At 44.9% G+C, this 23,445-nt stretch overlaps 1 protein-coding gene across 1 annotated transcript in view; it reads right to left on the bottom strand.

Moving 5' to 3' along the window:
• The window catches only part of ANKUB1 (ankyrin repeat and ubiquitin domain containing 1), a 162,427-nt gene that overhangs the window by 79,986 nt on the left and 58,996 nt on the right, over positions 1-23,445 (bottom strand). The window contains exon 3 of the mRNA XM_069213371.1: positions 15,922-16,138. Coding sequence (XP_069069472.1) covers positions 15,922-16,138 — 217 coding nt within the window. The remainder of the gene's footprint in view (positions 1-15,921; positions 16,139-23,445) is intronic.

Here is a 23,445-nt window from a genome sequence, read left to right as displayed (position 1 = left end):
GAGGGCAGCACAGCAGCCACAAGTGGGTGAGTACAGTACAATTATTGTTGGGTGGTATGGGATCCTTGTGGTGGGTTTCAGTTAGTGGGTGCCCCTTAATGCCAGCCCAGCCACTGCTGCGTGATCCAGCTCAAGGTAAATGGGTGTATAGCAAAAACCTAGCTAGGTTGTATTCCATGTCAGACAGGGCTTAGTGGGTCCCAGGAGGGTTGCATTTGGCGGTGGTTGGCTCTCATCTTGCTGTGGCACCTAACCAATGGAATGCCAGTGTGATGCATAGTGCTCAATCCTAATACCTGTGTGTGATGGTAATGTGTATGCCAACTGTGGTGTTGGTGTTGTAATTGACTCAGCGCTCCCTTTCTCTTTTTTCTCCTATTTTCTTCTGTCATCCTGTCCAAGTGTGCATTGGCATCATCTGGTAGAGGAGCTGGGGTATTGGCGACCGAAGGAGCTTCATCGCACAGGACCCAGGAGGCAGAGTCTACCAATGCTGAGGGGACTAGAGTGACGGAGGGCGAGGTGAGCACTATTGTGGAGACAAGAGGTGACCACACTGACTCTGATTCCTCTTCTGATGGAAGCTCCCTGGTGGTGGCAGACACATCTGGAACCACCCCAGCTACAGGTACCCGTACAGCCGCCACCCCTGTACCAGCACCACCCTCCCAGTACCCCCCCACTGAGTTGCCAGTGCCCACTCACCCAGGAGGGTGGGCATCTCCTTCGCCTCAGGCACCTCAGGCTTTGCCCCAGTGAGCCCTGCTGCCCTCAGGGAGGAGGCTATTGATCTCCTGAGATCCATCTCTGTAGGGCATGCAACCATTGTGAATGTCATCCAGGGGCTGGCATCCCAGATGCAGCAATGCAATGCATATCTGGAGGCCATCCACGGTGGGTTGTCGGCCCTACAGAAATCATTTCAGGCTCTGGCCTCCTCTCTGATGGCAGCCAGTGTCCCTGTTCCTACCATCCCCCCTCCAACTGCCACTTCCCAGTCCCAGTCTCCTCAACCCCAACCCATCCGAGGCACAGAAGCAGACAAGCCAGACCAGCCAGACAAGACACAACACATCACACACGAGTAGCACAGCCAAACACAGGCAGCACACTTCAGGCCACAAGCACTCACACAAACAACAGACAGTTGCACACACAACCACATACACTGCCTCCACTGTCTCCCCTTCCTCCTCCTCCCACACAGTCACATCCACACTCACACCTGCATGCACCACCATCACCACATCAAGCAGCACACACACCTCAGATGCAGACACCTCTACAACATCCATCCACGAATCCCCTGTGTCCTCTCCCACCCTGTCTGCCCCCCCTCCTAAGGGACACAAACGCACACACTCAGACACCCAACAGCCATCCACTTCACACATGCACACTGTCAATGCACCTGCACCTAAGTCCAGTGGATGTACACCTCTGACTACCATTCTCTCAACCTCCACTTCCATCCCTACTTCCACATCCCACCCAAACGTCTCTAAAATGCTTTTCCTTGCCCAACTTGACCTCTTCACTCCCCGTCCACCCCCCCATCCTGCCCATAAGAGCAGGGTCCCAAAGACCCAGCACAGCACCTCAGCCAAACAATCTGCCACTGCTCCCATCAAATCATCAGCTGCTGGCACAAAGTGGCCCCAGAGTGTGATGCCTGCCACTCCTACTGAGATCACACCGCAGGAAGGAGGGACTAGGGTGGTGAAAAGCAAGGGACAGAAGACGGGGAGAGTGGAGGCAGCTCCTAGTCCTGGATGCAAGGACACAAGTGACATGTCAAAGGCCAAGGGGACTTGTCACAAGAGGGGACACATGGATCCCTCTCCACCACCAAAGATTGCCAAAGATCCCCCTCCACCAGCAAAGAAAGTGAAAGTTCCCACGCAACCACCAATGAAAGGGAAGAGGCCTACTCAACCACCAATAAAAGGGAAGGTTCCCACTCAACCACCAATGAAAGGCAAGAGGCTCACACCTCCAGCAGAGGGCATGTAGGCCACCCTCCAGGGTTTGTTGTACAAGAGCCAATGGGCAAGTTCCCCACTTCAGCTGAGGTGCCCTCCACCTCTCCCTCCTTCCCCCTGAGGTGCCTGCCCATTTCCAACATGATGCTTCTGAACAGTGGATTCCGGATTGTAGCAGGAGTCAAGTTGGGCCTTGGGCTGTGCCCTGAATGGACAATATGGTGGCTGCTGGCATCAAATTACAGTGTTTGTTGATAATCATTGTGGTCCTTGTTTCATTTTAACATGTGTCCTGTGACATTGGTTTAACTCTGCAGCTGGTTCTGTGTATGGTGTGTGTGTGAATGGTGTGTGTTGTGTGTGTGTGTGTGTCACTCTCCTTTTCCTCCCTCCCTACCTTGTGTGCTAGGTGGCTGTACTCACGTCAGCAGTCTTCGTTGGCGTTGGTGTTCCAGGAGGGCCATGGCATAGAAGAGCATCGGGAAGACTTGAAGTTCCAGTTCCGTGGAGGCAGCTTCTGTGTACTTCTTGGTGAGTCTTTCGTTTTCTGTGTTATGTTTCCGCCAGGCTTTTGATGGCGTTGGTACTGCCCCGGAAATACTGGTGGTTTGCTTTGTCATAGTATTGTGAGGGATACCTTGTCTTCCGCCTGGCTGTTGATGGCTACCGCCATGGTCAGTGGTGTTAACGCCCTGGCGGTTGGTGTGGTACATTGGCTGTCTATGACAGGTATCACCGCCATGGTCATAATTTGGCAGTAATTACCGCCAGCCTGTTGGCGGTATTACCACCATTTTAACAGTCACCTCCAATGTCATAATGATAACCATTATCTTCAAATTTCTGTGATGGTAATTTCTGGAATCTGCACAGAGCCAAAAACATCCTTCCACCCAGAATTCTCCTACGTCTTCTGATGAAAATAGTACCTCACTTGTGTGGGTAGGCCTACTGCCTGCAACACGAAACGGCCCAAAACACAGCATGAATACATCAAATTTTTCCACTCAAAACTGACCCGTTTTATACAAAGTGGGTAGCTGTGGTTTTTGGGACCTACGTCAGCTGGCACCTAAGGAAACCTAGCAAACCTGTACATTTTTTAACACTAGACACACAGGAGAATCCAGGATGGAGTGACTTATGTGGCTCTCACAAGGTTCTGTTACCCAGAATCCCTTGCAAACCGCACAAATTGTCTAAAAACACATTTTCCTCACATTTCTGTGATGGAAAATTCTGGAATCTGAGGGAAGCCACAAATTTCCTACCAACCTGCATTCGACTCGGTCTCCCAATTAAAATGGTACCTCACTTGTGTAGGTGGGCCAGGTGCCTGTGACAGGGAAGGGCCAAAAACATGTAGAAATTAAGGGGGAACTATAGCAAGTCCAGAAGGGCAGTTTTATTTTCATACATTTTAGGCTGACTCTGGGTTGGGCAGCCACAAAAGTGGGGCAGAGTTTTTATCAGTACAGATGGGGCAATGCTGGGTGGTAGGAATTGTTTGGATTCATGTGAACTACAGAAGTTCCCTTCACAGAAATGTAGGGAAAATGTGTGATTTCAGGCAAAGTTGGAGGTTTGCAGGACATTGTGGGTAAGAAAATGGTGTGGGGTGCATGTGAAGCACACCACCCTGAACTCACCCAGATGTTTAGTTTTCAGAAGTGTTTGGGTCTGGTGGGGTTTTCCAGGTGGCAGAGTATCCAAGTCCAAAAAGTGCAACTGCTAACCATTGCAAATGGGACAATATTGGGAGTTAGCTAAGCTCTCTTGACCCATATGTAAAATCAATAACCAAAAGAGTAAAATGTGGGGGGCATAACCATGCCCATGATGGTGGCCAGCCTCTACCTCTCTATTTTTTTTAAAATGCTCTCTGGTGTCTAATGGTCGTTCTGCCAACCCTAGGTGGCAGATCGGAATTATTCATCCCCATCTGCCGTCAGGGGGGCAGAAAGGGGGCAGAAAGGCTGTGTCCATTTATTTTGGGGGTGGGGTATTGTCCCAAAAAAATACCTGGGGTCCAGTGGGTTTTCTGCCCCCGCCGGGGTCAGATGGGGGGTGCTATTGCCCCCATGTGCTCCCTGAGGGGAGGATGGGGGGCAGAAAAACTGTGCTGATTTTTCTTTGGGAGAGGGGCATTGCAATGGATAATTAAAACAATTTGCTGCTGCCTAGTGGGCTTTCTGCCCACCCTGGGAGTCAGGTTGGGGACTAATGCCCCCATCTGCCCCCCAGGGGGCAGAAAGACTGCTCTGCTATTTGGTATGGGTGGGGGTATTACAATGTCCATGTAGGGCAGCCCCCACCCTGAGATATACATACAAAATAAATCCCAGGTTTCTAGTGAGCTTTCTGCAGTGGCCCCCCGATCTGTCCTCCGGTGGGGGCGGAAATACTGAAAATGCCCCAAGAAATGGGCGTGCAAAAGCCCTTGCCCAAGCGGCCGTTCCCTCCTCCCCGGGCCTAGTGAGTGTATCCCTGCTTGGGACGTTCCTCCTGCGGCGATCCCCAAGTAGAAATCTACTAGGAAGGTACACCATTGGAAAGGGGAGATTCTCCCCTTTCCAGTGATACCTCTCCGCCTGCGTTGGTGCTCACGGGGCTGAGATAACCCCTTTAACCCTGAGGCAGTGAAAGTGAAATGAGCCAATCGGTTCATTTCACTTTCAGTTTCAGTGAAATTATGTCAGAGCGCCGCGTGCGCTGATTGTCATTTCAATGAAACAAAAGAAACAGCCTCAGGAGATAGGGAAGCACAACCCTGTCTCCTGAGGCTGTTTCTTACTGAAAAAAATCCCTCTGGTGCCTGCACCAGAGGAATTTCAAGTGCCATGTGCTCGGACGGCGGGGACTCACCAAAACGATTAACAGTAGATTGAGTGTGCTATGGACTAACAAAAAATTATTGAAATATGCACTTTAAGAGAAATAAACAAATATTCCCATAGTTTAGGAATCAGCACATGGGAATGTTTTCTGTGGATACCAAGACCAAGAATGGGTTATTAGTGATCTTGCAAGCTCAGTAAAGGAGATATATATCAAAAAGTAAACACAGACAAATGAAAAAAAGTATGGTTGAACTATTTAGTTCAGCTAAAGCAAATGGCACTAGCAAAATGTGTTCTCTTGTAAGGTATGTGTAGTGGGCTTTCTACCTTCGCAGTGAAATACCAGACTCAAATTATATAGACGTTCTTTTATTTTGCTTTTTTCTATGATTCATATTCAAAACCAAAACAAGTTCCTTGTCGCTTTAATTTATTGGGAGTAATCTGGGGCTCTCTTTGTCTACGGTACGTCTCCACATTTCTTTCTCCCCGTGTAACACTTTCTTCCCCTCTTCTGTTTCACAGGTGCAGTTGTTTCCCCTCTGGAGTTCCTCAGAAGAAGAACAGTAACTTCAAGTAAGAGTACATGAGCTGACAGGTGTTTTATCTTCTCTCTTTCCATTCCTATTCTTCTTATATTTCTGCTTATGCCTTTTTGTACTCTTCTCTGTTCTGTAAATTAATCCTTTTGTGGCTCCTCTCAATACCACTCTAGGCAATGCCAACCAAAAAAATGCATAATTCAAGTTCTTTCCCTTTGTCAAATTAATTCCTTTTTGATTCACAATTCCACTACCAAAGCAAAAAACGATTTCCTAAAATATTTTTCTCCCTTCCTTTAATTCCTTTTGCTGACCCTCCCAATAATAGAGCTACCTTCAACACTCCTCACCCTCCACCCACGTACCGGTGCACTGGCCTGAGCAAGCAGAACTCCCCAGGGAATGTGGCTGGACCAAGAGCCTGTCCGGACGATTTCTTCCCTAGGAGGCACATCGGTATGAGCAATCACCTCCTGTTTTCCCAGTACTGCTTCTGTCTCTGCTCTTAGCGTAAGTCGGGTGTCTCCTTTCCCTCTTTCTCCTCCTCATGCATAGTCCTCTTTTTTTCCGCATCCCCCTTGCTTTGCGTGCCTTCCTTTTTCTTGGGCCTCACCTCCTCCTTTTTTTCTTGGCTATCTGCTGCTCTGTCTATATATGTTGTATCCTTCTGGTGTGAAAAAGTCCACTTCTATGTTTTGTTTTGTCTGCTGTGTTTGTCCTTCCTGTCTTTTAACTATGTTATTATCTTTTCTAGGTGGCAGTGGGTCGGCGTTCCAGAATGGAAGTACAGGTAAGTTCTTTTCTCTTTCTGTTTCGTTTGCCTCCTTCTCACACATCCACGCCCTCAGATTTTTCCAATTGGGAAAAAGAGGAAACCTAGACAAAATGTCAACATTACCCTGATCTATGTCCAAATCGGAACAGCTGGACTCAGAGAAATCAGTGTAATACCCTGGAGTTGGAGCCCTTATTCTTACTCAACCATGTTAAAGGAGCATGTTTAATATAAAGCATGAAAGGACAACCCTCTTAATTGTATCGCAGTTTCTCAACAGCCCATTTAATCGCTAAGCACCCCTTCTCAATTATTTGATAATGAATTTCTCTATGAAATAACTTGTGGCTAGCAAATACATTTTTTCACCAGCATCATTAAGTTGGGAAAGGACAACCCCTATGCCAACAACAAAGGCATCAGTTTGGAGTTAGAAGGGTTTATTGATGTCTGAAGATTGCAATATGGGGTTAGTAGCAATTATTTAAGTGATTGAATACTTGGAGGGTCTCTGGTGAGGGATGTGCAAAAGATCGGATTCATCATGATCCTTTTCAGTAGATTGGTAGAAGTGGCAGAAATTTTAGAGTATTGAGGAATAAATCTCCTATAGTATCATAGAAGACTTAAGAACACTTGCATTTCCCTTTTGTTCTGTGGGAAAGGTAAGGCCATGATTGGCCTGACTTTTTCCTCCTGGCATTCAATAACTTCTACTAATATATAACCCAAATATGTGACCTTATTATAAGCTATTTTTGATTTCTTGGCTTTAAAGTTTAGGCCAGTGGCTTGTAAGTTTGACAGGACTGCATTTAAATGAGAACATTGTTCTTCCCAATGTTCACTAAAACAACATCATCCAATTATGCAGAGGAGAAGCTATGTTGTGCCACTATGATTTGGTCCATTAGTCTTTGGAAGGTGGCCGAAATCCCATGTAGCTCGAAGGGAAAGAAGGTAAATTGATAGAGCCCGTAAGGTCTTGAAAAGACTGCCTTTTCCATATTCTTTGGTCATAACAGAATTCACTTGTACCCCTTTGTTAAATCTATGGTGTAAATATACTTGGTCTCTCCCAATCATTCAATCAATTTGTCTATTCTTTATAAGCAATAATTATAACATTTGGACAGACGATTCACTGCACAGAAATCTATACAAAAGCTGATCTTACCATCTGGCCTGGGAACAAGGACAATAGGGGAACACCATTCACTATGTAAGGGTTCAATCACTCCCAGTTTTAATATCTGTTCTACTTTTGCTTGTATAGCTTTCCGTCTAGCAATAGGTATGTGATACAGTTGTTGTTTCACAACTTTTCCTACCTTCGAATGAATGGGATGAGTGTTAAGAACAGTTATACCAGGAAGATCAGAAAAGACTCAGGTAAACAGAAGAAGACATTTGTGTAACTCTGCTACTTGCCTTCAATTAAATGTTCTCATGTAACAACCTCTTTTATGCTGCTTTTCTCTGCATTCACTTTTCTTGCCATTTATACTTGTGTGGGTGGGGAACCTAACCATTTCTTGAGTAAATTTATGTGATAAATTTGTGTACGTTTCCCTGCAAGTTGCAATTTATACATGACACATATGCAATCGGTATACACTAACTAGATCAAATCCAACCAGTCAACATATAATAGGGGGCTCATAAATAGGCCGAGCACAGTGAATTTAGCTGTATTGAATGAACCCCAGCAAAGAAGCTGCTGCATCCGGGAGCACGAACAACATACACGATTGTTCATTCCCCCGGATGTGCTCTGGAATGAAGAAGATTTGAACTATTCAGTATATACCAATTGTGCTTGGGCTATGCTTGCGCCCCTATCACTTTCTGGGCTTTCCTTTTTTCCAACAATCAAGTCCTGACTATGCAGCACCTTCCTTTTTTTATAATCCTTATTGTACTGTCTTGATGTTGCCTGCTGAATCATGTAAAGGTTGAAACACCGGAGACAATATATCTGCTAGAAAAGAATTGTACTATTCTTTTGAACAATGGTATTTTATCAAATTATGATTCATTTACGAATATTGAAATAATAATTGTTTGTTTTTGCTGTTTTCTATGTTTGGAGTACAATTCTATGGCCATTTGCTCCCCTATGAGCACGTTCTTTGTACACAGTACTTGGGAGACTTCTTTAAATGCTGCTTAAAAATAAAGCAATTAAGAAATTTAATTTATTGTTAATTTTAACTTTGGGTTATAATTCTCTTCTTTGTGTTATGATGGTATAAATTACCCTGTGTTAAGTTGATAATTATTGTGACTTGAATATTACCTTTAGTCATTTTTGTAAATTATTTATGCAGCACACAAACAGTAATTAATTGAAAACATAGCACAAGACAAATCCCAAACCAATTTAGAAAAATAGAAACAATATTAATAAATTATCTGACACTAAAACAACAAACATCCAATCAACAGAACCAGAGTTATGAATTTGTAAAGATTTTAGTAAATATAAATCTAAAAAGCAGAAAGCACCAACTTTACAGGGTCAAACTCACAAGTTCAGGCCAACCGTGATGGAGAGCAGGTTAGTTACTGTCACTAGGTTAGGCCCACTGAAGTTTTACCTTCTCAAGTCAGGGCCAAGAGTCCCATTCCTAATGGAGGGGGCACAGAGGATCAGAGATAAAGTATTGGAGTCTGCCCGCATAGCGCAAAGAGCAGGCCAAGCATTGCAGCTGGGCATTGGTCGAGTTTTTCATTGGCAGTATTTTGCTAACAGGCGATGCTGCAGTGCAAAGAGGCGGCTGCCGGAGCTTCACATTAAATTGCAGCGCGCACGGAGTAGTTTCTGTGTGAACAGGCCCATTCGTGAAAAGCCCAAGGCTTGATTACAGCTCTATGACACACACCAAGGGTCCAGGACCTGAGGGGAACCACTTAGGGGTCAGGAACTCGCTTCAGCTGGGTCCAGGGGCTGGTGCAGGATGTTGAAGTGTGTTTCATGTCCCTGAAGCTCAGGTCAGGAGGCCAGCATAATAGCCCTTGGAGTTATTCTGGTGTTCTGGGTTCAAGGGTGTATTTGCAGGCCCAGTTCTCTTCTCATCCAGGCAAGAGGACAGCAGGCAGTTGGTCTGCACAGGAGGGCAGCAGGTCTTTCAGAGCAGCACTCGAGCAGAGTGGAGTTCTTTTGAGCAGTAAGCAGTGCTTCTTCCTGGCAGAGTAGCTACAAATCTATAAGTGTACTGAAAAGTGGGTCTGAAGGTCTTATATTTATACTCAGGTGCCCTTCTTCTAGAAGACGGGAGAAGCTTCAGGAAAGGTCTGTGAAGTGCATGGGATTTCCTGCCTCCACTTCCCTGACTCACAGCTGGCTGCAGTGACAAAGTAGAATTGTTAATCCTTTTGTGTGAAGGCAGAGCACAGATTATTCATTTGTGAGTGTGGCTGTGTATAGCTCTGCCCCCCATCCTGCCACGACAAAGCCCATTGAAGCACACTTTATAATAATACAGGATTTGTAAAGCATGGCAAATCACCCGTGATGGTCTCAATGCACTAAATTGTAGGGACGGGAGATTAAGTGATTTGCCCAGAATCACAGGATGTTGAGCCAGTGCTGAGACTTGAGCCTGGTTCCCCCTGCTCTGAAGGCGACAGCTCAGGCCCTTACACCACCTCCTCTCCCTTATTCCTCTATTGTGTAAATGTCTGGGAAAAATTTACAGAGTCTAACTGTCAGCAATACCTAGTCATGGTACCCAAGACAGGTGTCAAGCTCAAAGGGCTAAGGGCAGGAAAATGCCAACGTTCTAAAAATTACATTTTCAAAATTGTAATTAGAAATCCAACTTTACCATTAAAAAGGATTTTATCATTACATTTTCATAGGTATGCAACATGACATAGCTACTTGCTCCCAATTAGGAAGTACATCTTATTAAATGTAATAAGAAATCCCCAATCTTATTCTACGGGGAGGGGTAAGCCTCACCGTAGGGAAAAACACATTTACAAGTTTTTCACTACCAGGACATGTAAAGCTTAAAAGTACATGTCCAAAATTTTTGTTACACAGCACACTGCCCTATAGACTACCTAGGGCCTACCTTAGGGTTGACATATAGGTAATAAAAGAGGAGGTTAAGTCTTGGCAAGGGGGTTTAAAGGCCAAGTCCACATGGACGTTTCAAACTGCACTCAGGATATAATGGCAGGCCTGGGACATGTTTTAGATTACTACTTAAGTAGGTGGCACAATAAGTGCTGCCAGCCCACTGGTAGAATTTAATTTTCAGGCTCTGGGTATATGGTATACCACTCTACAATGGACTTATAAGTAAATTAAATATGCCAGTGAGGTATTTGCCAATCAAACCATATTTAGGGGAGTGAGCACAAGCACTTTCACACTGGTTAGCAATGATGCCATGCAAAGAGTCCTAAGACCAACAAAAATGAATTTCAGCATAAATTGGAGGTAAGTAGGCAAAACAGTTTGTGAGAAGGCCTCCCTGAGGCTGACAGGTCTAACGCTGGGGAACTATATATCAGGACTGTTGGAACCCACTGGACATCATTTTTCTAAGAATCAGAGATGACAAAAATAAGTGAAGCTTGCCAACCATCCTGTGCTCTGAGGCTCAATGGAATTCTATCTGATATTGTTAAATGAGATTATGTGGAGTACGGAAACTGTTTGACACTATGGACTCAATAGTAACATCCTTAGTTCAAGTGTCATCACACCTTCTTGAAAGGGGGCAGGCTTACAGCTGATTCACGAACATGAAGGAACCAGCTTTCTAAAAAACTTTGCCTAATGGAATGGATAGACAGAGATTGATAGTTTCTTTTTATCAAAGGTGCTTTCACAAAAATGAGAAGCACCAGTTAAAGAAAGAAAGTTAATGGAGTACTCCAGAGTGTGTTGCAAAAAAATTATTGCACAATGGGCAATACAATGACCAAGACACTACTGGGACTGAAATCTTTAAACAATACAAATAACAGTCTTTCTGTCTGTAATATCAACCATACCGCAGCAGAGGGGTTGTGGCTTGCTGAAGATGGCACCAGACACGAGCTGTTGAAGCTCCGCGGCAAAGGCCACTTCAGCAACAGAGGGTTGGACTTGGCTGGAGGGCAAGGACTAGAGTCAGCCGAATGTTCAGGAGGCTTTGGGATGGGGGAATAGTATGCACCTAGGCCCGGACACAAACCCTGCCATGTTCAAAGGCAGCACTGATGAAAGATCAGATGGCGATGGAAAAGTAAAGGATAGTGTTTAACTGCAACAAACCTGCTCAATACCCATAAGCAACATATGGGCTTACTTGGTAAACTCCTCCAAGGATCTGGGAGAAATGTCTGAAGACTCCCTACAAAATGGAGAGAATGGAGACAGACCGTTAGTGACGCTCACGACTGCTGACTTGCTGGGGTGATGGAAGAGGGGCTTGAGAGGCTCCAGGAACAGACTGGGCAGTTTATGCTTCCCCACAAGGCCGAGAGTGCTACTTGATGGACCAGGGGGCTGTGCCTCCAATTATGGCTCTTGTCCAGAGACCAGTCTTGTTTCAAGTTTTAGTTGCAATGCTGGGCCGACAGGCATCTCTGACATTGGGGAGTTGGGGAGTTTTCAGCCTGCAGCGTGGGGTGGGAGGGGGAAGTTTTGGGAGAGAGTTGCATGGTTGACCGAGGGAACGTGCAGGGCACTTTGGGTACTGAAAGTGTGGGGCTGGAGATCATCGCAGGCAGTCAATAGCTTAGGGAGTTGGACCATAAATAGCTTAGGCTGGGTTTGACCCTGAAGATTCTCTCCCAGAAGGTCAATGGCCTGGGGAATAAGCTTAAGAGTGGGGTAGTGAGGAGATACCTGCTTCGACATGACCCCGATATAGTCATTTTGCAGGAGACCCATTTGCAGGGGAATACCTGTACATTTCTGGGTAGAGGCAGATACGTATTGCTGGCACATGCAGGATTCACAGAAGGGTGGGAGTCATGGTTCGTCGATCCCTGCCACTGGAGGTGGTCAATACTTGGGTTGATAAGAACAGGTGCCAGGCCTCAATTCATGGTTGGTGCTATGGGGAGAAAATAATGCTGGGGTCATGGTCCTTTCCTCTGGGATTACAGTTCTTGGGCCTGGAGCACTTGGGTTCCTGGCTGGTTGGTGCTCTGAATGCACAGATGATTATTAGTGGCAACCTTAACTTGACTCTACAGGGGGAACTCAATAGAGTGGTGAGGATGGGCAACTGGAAGAAACCTGATGCGCGACTGGCCACCTTTATAGAGGCCATGGGACTGGTCCACCTGTGGCGGGCGGCGTACCATGGAAAACGCCAGTACTTGTATGCAGCCACCTCTCTGGGTGTTATGTGCTGACTGGACTAACTTTTGGTGCCTAAACACCAAATGGGCAGATTTTCCACCCCACAACATATCTGACCATCCCCTCCTACGCACAATGTTCCACATGGGTGTGCTGGGTCAGACAGTGACATGGAGACTTGACGCCTGGGAACTCAGGGACAGGGACATCAAACAGCTTATGACTATGGCCACCGAATGGTATCTTGCAGAGAATGAGGGCTCCGTCCAGTCAGCAGTTAACCTGTGGGAGGCTTACAAGGCTGTCCTGAGAGGCCAATTAATTGCACCAGTGGCAGGCAGCAAAAGGGATATAGAGGAGGAGTTTAGGAAACCTGAGGAGACATTGCTTCAGCGGGAAGCTGAATATGTGGCTGTCCTGTCTAGAGATCTAGCCCATAGGGTAGAGGAGGTGAGGCAGAACTATAGGGCCCTAGTATGTCAGGAGGTGAGAGCCCAATTCTGAGCCACTAAGCCAGATTGTATGAGGTGGGCAATAAGGCTGAAAAACTCCTTGCGTGGCTGGCCAAGAAGGAAGGAGGACAGAGGTGGGTTTGAGGGGTCAGAACGGAGGAGCCAGGGTTGAGAGAAACCCTTCAGGACATCCCTTGGGCGTTTTGCAACATATTAGGAGCAGCCATATCAGGCCTGAACTACATCCAGTCAGGCAGATCTTGTGAATTTTATTAGGGACTTTTTGTCCCCCTTCCTTGATCCGATAAGGTGGAGTTGCTGGATTGGGGGATCACCAAGGGTGAGGTGGATGAAGCTATCTCCCCATTGAACAGCAGCAAGACCTCTGGCCACTACAGCTTTCCAGTAGAATTATTTAAATTTCTCACATCTGAAATAGTGAAGCTGATGCTATCTATGTTCATCATGGCCAGGGAGATGGGTACTCTGTCACATGACCTTAGAGAAGCCACGATCAAGCAAGATGGGCTTTGGGCCATAATTTATATCCTGGGTTGGCCTGTTATATAAAGACCCTGTGGCAAGAGATCGGGTTAGCGAGGTCTTCTCAGATAGCTTTGGGTTATCCAGGGGCAGAAGGCAGGGCTGACCGATCTTTTCTTATTCACGGTGGCACTTGAACCGCTTGCGTCATGGATCCGAGTGGACGCACAAATTTGGGGTCTCCAATGGGACCCGGGATGGGAGGATGTTGTCTCATCATATGCTGATATCTTCCAGTATCTTGCGGACACCACGAATTCTGTGCCACGATTCTTGCATATCCAGAAGATTATCAGGACTTACATGGGGTTCTGCTTCAATTGGCACAAGTCAATGGCCTTCCCAGTCAGAGTGGTGGATCCAGACTGGGCTTTGGACTGCCCTTTTTGGTGGGTGATCGAAGGGTTCCACTATTTGGGTATCTTTGTGACCCCGGAACAGGATCTGTTTCTCCAGGAAAACCTTACAAAAGTCCTGGAGGCCTACCATTGTGATGTGGAGATGTGGAGGAAACTCCTGTTATCTCTCCTGGGCCGTCAGTCCTCTACAAAATGATCTACTTACCTAAGTTTTTGAATATTTAGCAAAACACCTCCTTCCCAGTTCCATACTATTTTTTCTTATTTTTATTATGGAGGGTGGAGTCACGAGGGTACTGCTGTGGGACAGTGGGATCTCAAGAATTGCCTCTTTCTACTGGCTAGACGCCTGATGGAGGGCCCTCCAGAATCCCTGGCTCTATTATTATGCCTCACAGTTGTTGACTGTGAACCACTGATTATTTCTGTCCCAGCAGGAACCGTCCTTGAAAGTGGATCACACTGCTATGGCCCCGGAATGATACTCTGCCGACTCTATTTAGGGATAGGCAGCCCCCCACTTTCCCACGGGAATGGTGGTCAATATATGGCAGAGAATGATGCGTACATTAGGATGTCACTCACTCTGTGACTCAGACCTCTTAAGAGGGACACAAGAAGTGGGATATCTTGAGGATCTCAATGTTGGGTGATGTGTTGAAGGAAGGTACCATGACCTCGTTTGCCAACTTGCAGGTAGGTTATGAGCTTTTGAGGAATCAGATTTTGAGATACCAGCAGATGCAATATATGTTGGGCAAATCCAAGGCTGTCCGGGGGAAGATATAGGAGGAATTTCCAATGGAATACATGGTATTGGGAACCCCCCCCCTGATAGATCATGCAGCGTCCCACCTCCACTCCACGTTATCGAACAATAATCTTCTGTCCCATGAACCTCTTAGAGAGAAATGGGAGAGAGGTCTGGGAGACTTAAGGATGAAGGCGGGTGGGAACCCTGGCAATGATACCGTTAGGGTCAGATTCTGCTGGGTCCAGTTGAAAATCCTTCACAGGGCATACTATACAAGGACCCGTCTGTTCCATACGGGAAGATTGACTGACCAGTACTGCTTGAGGGGCTGTCAGATGGAGGGCACCCTGATAAATACACTGTGGGTACGCCTGAGGACTGGGGCCTACTGTAAGCAGGTGGGTAACAGAATTTCGGAGGTCCTGGGCCACAGGGTGTGACTTACACCTCAACTAATCGCATTGGGCATCTGGGATGAACAATCCCAGGACCAATATGCCCTACATTTTAGATACAAGGCCCTGATGGTGACATGTAGGGATTTTCTGAAGTACTGGGGATGCAGGCTTTGTCTGCCATGCAGGAGAGGGAAGCCGGCATGGATTGGTGTATGGGGGGGGCTGAAAAAATTGATGTACCAAGCTTGAGTATGCCCACGCAAATTTGAGAGGGTCTGGGGTCCTTGGATAGAGGTGAGGGAAGAGGGAGTGTAAGGAGACAGGGGAGGTGTGCTGCTGGTGAGGTGCAGGTCTCGCTTGAGTCATGTGATGAAATGTTGGGCTTTTGAGTTGATGTGAAATGATATGGATGTTGCAGTATCACCTGCTCCAGTCCAACCTTTGGGAAGCTTAATACAATGACTGGTGTATGATCATTCCCCTGCCTTCGAAAGTTGGTGGGATATGTTATTTTGTTTGTTTTTTCTATGCAAAAACTGAATATAGAGATATTTTTAAAAAGCTGTATTGTAGCATTTGACAGAGTTGATGGGGTACATTGTGTTCCAAATCTGTTTCTTGGGACTGAAAAGACAATATTATCCGTAGGCTAATTCTTATACCAAACTTAACTCCCTGTAGTTTAATTACATTTACCTAAATGAATTAAAGAATGTCTAACCATTCATTAAGTTAATTTAAAGGACCAACCCTAAATATTTCTCGAATTTATTGAATACAATTAAATTAATTATCTTATCTTATAGTGCTTACCTTACACAATGTATTGACCATCTCTGTAGTTGTCAGATGGATGACCCATCATTCTAGTACCATCAATGTACCATATTGTGTTTTCTATTATTTTGTTTATTTTTTAGCATCAGCTATGTAGTAAAGTTAACAGTGTCTGCCATTGCATACCTATGTCAAGTTTGTAATCATTGAGCGTGTTGCAGTCATACATCTCCTTGCCCTGGGGAGTCCGCAGGCAGTAAACACTGACAGGAAAGCCACACTTTCGGGTCACCAGGGTCTTCAAGTCTGAAACGGTTGTAGTAAGCAGATAAATACTACCCATAATAGGCAAAGTAAGTCCAGTGGCTGAATTGAATACGTACAGGACTGGTTTATCTTCTTCCTGAAAATTAAAAAATATATTTAGTGAAGGGATTTTTTTTATTTTTAAAGACATTTTGCTTCCAGTCTAGCTTAAAGACAAAGTGGATAACTCATAAAAGCATTTAAAGGTGCATAAAAGAATACTCTTCTTGTACTACTTATTTCAATTATTAATGGTTTTGTGAATCGACCCCTAACTGTCCTTGAACATTTTGACTTATGTGCCAATCAATGTGCTTGAAGGAACCAATCTAACTTCAAGTCCCAAAACAGTAAAACAGAGTGTTGCCTGCAGGATGTCTCCCTTCACAGACACAATGTTCTTTGTGGCCCTGAACCGTTAATGTACATGAAAAAAATACTCAAAGTGGGAAACTGAAATTAGAAAAGTCTGCACACTTCAATTATTTTTTTAGGAACTGAAGTGGTGTTCTGTTTTGAATGGATACTGTTCAGGCATGAGCGCAATCACTAATCTCTAATTTCAGCGTTGAAACAGATTCAACACTGCATAGGAAGGGAGAGAGTAGGGGGAAATATGGGGCACTCCTGCTTATGGAACAAGTGTGCTGCAAACAATACACAATCTTGGCATCAAAATTAACACTTTTGTGCTCAGTAGGATCATATTTAGCGTGCTGTCAATGCTTCTCACTATAACGAAATTTGTGCAAATGAGTCACAACCACCAGTTAAAAGACGCCATTTACATTTCAGATGAAAAGCCAATAAAGCAAGTATTTGTTTTAGTTCAGATAATACAGTCTTCTAAGATGAAATCGCTCACTCATATCTATTCATATGCTTTACCTACCACAACAGATATTTAGGTCTCGGCTAAACAGCACTTGCGCTGTTTCTTCGAGACATGTTGTTTATACTTTGTGGGCTTTTAGCCCGCCCATAGGCTTCCCATTCGCTGGATCCATCGTCACTCTTCAATTCTTTCTCCCCATTTGTCCATGGCATGCATGGATCATGCCTCTTCTCGAGTTTACCCCTACGCGAGAGCAGGGACCAAGCACTATATCAATACACTGGTCACCATTTTAGTATGTTTCAAGAACTACTTTTTCTTTGTTGAAAATAAATGCGCAGGATAGGTTGTGGTTTCACTGGCTTTAATTTGGAGCACTTTACCCGCTGCAAGCAGGGCTGTAAATTTTGTTCTTATGTCTTCACAAATGCAGCTGCTTGTGTGAGGCAATGTGCATGATACAATGCAGAGCTTAGACACAATATGCGCACCCTACTGCTTCATCCATATTGTTTAAATTGCTGTCTGTATGCCATATTCTTGTTTATCGCTTGCTAACTCCTGTGCCCCCGTGGCTGCTTGCCCATATCCCCTTATTCTTGCTCTAACAGCATTGGAGGTTTCCTCTTACCTCCTTTATCCCACCCCTTTGGTTTGAGCCCCTCAATTGCCTGTCCTGCTTCCCACCATCCAAAGGTGACCTGGGCAGTAGGTGTGCATGTAAAGCTTGTGGTGCTCCCGCCCAGACCCCCTTCATGTCCCAGGGCTGTTTAGAGTAAATCCGGTCTGTTGGCCGGAGCAGTGACAGCTCCTGCATTCCACACTTTGTCTGCGCATTCCTCCTTCTCATCAGAGCAGGAGAGCTCATGCAGTGGGGGTGACAGCGTTTTACCCAGGGACCTGGGGGGAGAGTCTGGGGTCCTCAGCCATCTATGCAGCCTGCACTGGATAATTTTACCTAGGTCAAGGAAAGGCAAAGGAGCGTGGGTCCATCTGCTGTAACTTCAAGCCATGGATTGCCCTATGTTTTTTCACTGCCCCACTGAATAAGCATTATTCACGACCCTCAAACGCATGTTTGTGTAATTGTAAATTACGTGTTCATCTGTTGCCTTCTTCTTTGCTGATCAACAAATATTTAATATTAATTAACAGTGCTTATGTTGCCGACTTCATGAGGATGAACGTCTGAACTTGAGAATCAGAGACCTCCTATGTGCAGTTTGATACATATCTCTGAAGTAGGCACATTAACACACTAAGCTACTTCGCCAGCGATTAACAACAGCAGCAATCTCTTAGAGTAAGTACTTTAAGCATCAGGCAGGGAGCTGTATTTTTTTGTTAAATAACTGTAGTGAAAATAAGTGCATATTATGTTACTAATGTTCCCAATCCAGGCAGGAAATGTGGTCAGTCAGATTGTATGGTGACTTTTAGGGTTGCACACACTTCCAGGGCATTGTTTACCAAATGGCCACGGGGTACATGCTTTCCCACACTCGCTCAGGTATATAAATATCAAGTGTCCCTATTCTAGTAGACGGTGGGAAATGCTACATATTGTAAATAAAAAAAGGTTATAGTTCAGAAAAAAAATCTCCCTCCGAGATTACTAAATGTGTGTTTTAACAGTGCTCAACTTCTAGATCTTATATGTTTACCACAACCAATGGCAACTACAAGTGGTACGTCACAAAGGCAGTGTTGTGCAAACTGCATTTCAAGTTTTGTGTTCCCTTAGATGAAAATCTATAACAGATCTAAAACATGAAAAACAGCACCTCGGATGGTAGTACGCAGAAAATGCCACGTCATATCGACAATCACTCTGACATCCTCAACATGAACATCCACTTTCTTACAGTGCACAGCTGCAAGACGCGGTCACACTCTGTTCCTCTACCACAAATTTTTTTTCTGTAGGAAGATCTGGGTGAGCGCAGATGTTGTCATGTGACTACATTTTTTAAATGCGGAACCTTGGAGTACAACGCTTCTCTCTCTTCTATCTCAGTTCCTTGATCTAATAAAATTGGAAACGTTTAAACATGAGTTAAGAGCCAGAGACAGATAACTGGTGTTTGTGTTTCTTTGTGTTCCACTGGAGAATTATTACTTTCCATTTCTTCCCACAGATCAAAGCCATTTTTAACACGCTGCTTCATATGTACCTAAGGGAGCTTTTCATAATTAGCTCAAATGGGGAGTAAATGCATAATTGCACCCACAGACCAGTCACTGCGGCGCATGGAAATTGTCTTGGTTGCACTAAGTAGGCATCTTTGACAGGGATTAAACTCATGATCAAGGTCAGAGCTCAGGGACAAGAGTCAGATGTCAGTCTGCAGACACTGAGCATCACAGGAATGCAGATGGCCCAGGACTTCCAGCAGAATTACACTGCGGTGTGTGAGTGTTCTGCCCAAGTCATGTGGTCCCTTTTGCCCAATTCTCTCTGAAAACAATGACAGGATTATGTCCCAAGTATTTTCCCCTGAAATTGCAAGTCTGGCTAATTGTACACTACTTTTCTACCTAATGTGTTTTAAAGCATGTTAAAATTACAATTGTATGCCAAATACCTTTTTTTGAAACATCTGGAGGGATTGAAATAAAACTTTGGTTCTCTTCAGGTTGGAATTGGCCACAAAGGGCACATATCAGGGCATTTACACAATATTTGACAAATGTCACATATGAAAATTGCTCAGATTAATATCTAACTTCTGGAAGGAAGAGTTCAATACACGTTAACTATCAAATAGGAATACCACTCGGTTTAATCCATGATCGCTGCATGGGGAATTTGACAAATTGTAAATAAAATTAGGAATGGCACCCAAGTTAAACCATACCACCTATATAGGAGAGTTCAATGCATGTTATATATTGAAAAGTATTGTTGCCTACTGTAAACTATATTCTGTGGATGGGATAGTTTAATAAATATTGGTTATTGTTTAAGAAACTCTTCACACTAACCCATATTTTCTGGATCGGAGAGTCCAATGTATGTTAAATAGGAATATTGACTACTATTATCCACATTCTCTGAAAGGGAGAGTTCACTATGTGTTATATATATAGAATAGGAAAATCACCCCCTTTAACACAAATTCTCTGGGACTGTAAAACACGTCTTAAATATGTATTATAAAACCATTCACTTTAACTAAGCCTAAAGGGGGGAGCTTAATATATATGTTAAATATTGAATATGAACATTACCTACTTTACCCCACATTCACCTTCATTCATTTGCATTATCTTAAAGGGCGAGTCAAGTACATGTTGATATTGAACAGAAATGTAGGTCAGTTTATCCAACATTCTCTTTCTGAGAAATTAAAGTACTTGCTGACTGTTGAATACAACATTTGCCCTCTTTTAACTAGATTATCCTGATGGGAGTATTGAATACACTAGCTGTGAGAGAACAATAAATGTAAAATATTGAATATGAAATCACAAAATTTACCCCACATCCTCTGGATAGAAGAGACCCATGCATGTTAAATATTAAATGCCAGTATCTCCCTCTTGACCCAAGTAATATGGATGAGAGAGTCCAATACATGTTAATCAATGACTATGAATATTGTTGATTGTAACCAATTTCCAATATTTCGGAGAGTTGAATGTGGCCATTCAGTCCCAGGTTGTAATGTGATAGCATAATAACAGGAGGGCACTAGGACCTTGCAGATAAAAAGATGTCCGGTTAGGGGAGAGGGCTAGGAACCGGAAAGGGAGGAGTAAGATATATAGGGAAGAGTAGGAAACAGAAGATGTGGGGAATGTAGGAGCTCCAGGATTGAATGCAATAAAGCAGCTTACCAGCCACAACCATATGCGCCTCTTCATTTGCGTCATCCCAATATTACAACTGGCGACAAGGGTTGAATCAATGGGAACACTCCACCAGGAATACATCTGCATGGTTGCCGACCCCGTCAGTGTTGCAGAAAATAACAGAATGAACCGGAAAACCCAAACTGCACAAAGCTGGCATGCGAGTTTGCACGTGGATGTCTAAAGAACCACTTCCATCCCATGTCTAGGACAGTTTCAAACACCTTCTACCCAAAAAGATAGAACCGTACAAGCACATATCCACGTGATTGATGGGCCAGAAGTGGACTGTCTCCTTAGCCTTCCCACGGCCAAATGATTAAGATTAGTGGAAATACTATAGTTGAGTGGAGGACAAATCAGACATTGTACACAAGTTTCCGAAATTGTTCACAGGACTTGAAAAACTGGCTTACCTTCATGTCTGTCTGCACATAAATGAACAAGTGACACCATTTCCCCAGCATCATAGGAAGGTACCTTTTCATATCCAACAGGCAGTCGAGGCTGAACAACAAATCTTCTCCAGGCACACATCACAGAGAAAACCTCTGGACCCACCCCGCGGGTTTACCCAGTGGTAGTGGTGCCCAAACGAGAATCCAACGGCACAGTGCGTCTATGCATAGACATGAGACTCCCAAACACTGCCGTTGAAGGGAAAGGCATCCAGGACCCCACATCAGTGACATGATCACACTGGTGAAAATCATTTCCAAGCTGGATCTAAACAAGGGCTACCCCCAGCTCGAACTCTGCAAGAGTTCACGCTACATAACCACGTTCTTACACATCAAGGTCTATTTAGCTACAAACAGCTCAGTTTTGGGGTTTCACCTGCAGCTGAGATGTTTCAAGAAGTGATCAGAAGAGTAATTCAGCATATTCCCAACAACATCAACTACAGCGATGACATTCTTGTATTTGGCACCACTGTCAAGGAACATGACAACGCCCTGGATCAGGTATGCCATGAACTTCTGGAAGCAAACCTGACCCTTAACATAAACAAGTGCAAACTACACAGGTCCACATTTAACTTCTTTGGACACATCACTAACAGGGGACAGGATGAGACCAGACCCTGAAAAGGTCACAGCCTTGCCTGACACCCCCTACCCTGAGATGCTGGTAACGTTCATTTGTTTCTAGGAATGGCCAGCTACTGTACCCATTACATCAAGGACTATGCCACCATCAGCTATCCCCTCAGGTAACTGACCAAAAAAGGCTAGCCATCCAGATGGTCAGTGAGATGTGATCAAGCGTTCAAAATAATCATGAACATAGTTGAGTCAGCCAGCAATCTGGCATTCTTCAATCCTCGCAAGAAGACAGAAATCACTGTGGACACTAGTCTTGTGGGGCCTGGAGCCATACTAGGCTAATGTGACAAAGAAGGTGATCAAAGATATATAGTGGTTTACGCCAATCCCAGTCTGAGTGACACCGAATAGGCATACTCGCAGCCGGAAAAGGAAAGTCTGGTGGTAGTCTGTGCCTGTGAGCATTTTCACATCAAACAATTCACACTCATCACGGACCATCAGGTGCTAATAACTATGGGCCAGATGTAGCAACCCGTTTGCGACTCGCAAACGGCGAAAATCGCCGTTTGCGACTCGCAAACGTGGGTTTGCTATGCAGAAATGCATTTTGCGAGTCGGATCCGACTCGCAAAATGCATTTCAGACTCGCTAATAGGAAGGGGTGTTCCCTTCCTATTAGCGACTCGCACTGGTATGCAATTCCATTTGCGGCCGCGAATGCGGCCGCAAATGGACTCGCAGTTACCATCCACTTGAAGTGGATGGTAACCCAGTCGCAAACGGGAAGGGGTCCCCATGGGACCCCTTCCCCTTTGTGACTGGACCAGATATTAATTTTTCAGGGCAGGGAGTGGTCCAAGGGACCACTCCCTGCCCTGAAAAACCGAAACTAAAGGTTTCGGATTTTTTTAAAGTGCAGCTCGTTTTCCCTTAGGGAAAACGGGCTACACTTTAAAAAAAAAAAACCTGCTTTATTGACAAGCAGGTCGCTAACATGGAGGCCTGCTGACGCCAGCAGGCCTCCATGTTAGCGAGTGCCTATACTCGCAATGGGGCCGCAATTTGCGACCCACCTCATGAATATTCATGAGGTGGGTCATTGCGACCCCATTGCGAGTTGCAGTCGGTGTCTGAGACACCGTACTGCATAGCAATTTGCGAGTTGCAAATTGCGAGTCGCAGGGACTCGCAATTTGCAAGTCGCAAATTGCTTTTTTCGTACATCTGGCCCTATATTTGGAAACTCCCAGCAAAGATGCCACCCAGGATTAAGCAATGGGGAATTCATCTTCAAGAGCACACATACACCATCATACACAAACCCGGAAAAGCAGGAAAACCAACTGCTTACATGTGAAGGCACCCCAGAACATCTTCTACAATGAAACCATCAACAACGGAGGAGTATATTCATTTTGTCATTGCTCAAGCAAGACTACCTGCTGTCCCCCTTGAAGCCATCATCAAGGCCACCGTAGCTGACACCACCTTGAAAGGTGTAACACGTTGCATTCAAATGAACTTGTGGGGACACGTGGAAGAGACCAAAAGCAACCAATTCATTGATACCAAATAACTAACCTCCTTTCGACACATAAAGCATGAACTGTCAATTGCCAAACATGGTCTACTGCTGAGAGACAAAAGGATTGTCATTCTGAAAGA

Source organism: Pleurodeles waltl, chromosome 11 (assembly GCF_031143425.1).
Source record: "Pleurodeles waltl isolate 20211129_DDA chromosome 11, aPleWal1.hap1.20221129, whole genome shotgun sequence".
Lineage (NCBI taxonomy): Eukaryota > Metazoa > Chordata > Amphibia > Caudata > Salamandridae > Pleurodeles > Pleurodeles waltl.
Note: the sequence above shows the minus strand (reverse complement) of the source record. Positions and strands in the feature narration are given on the sequence as shown.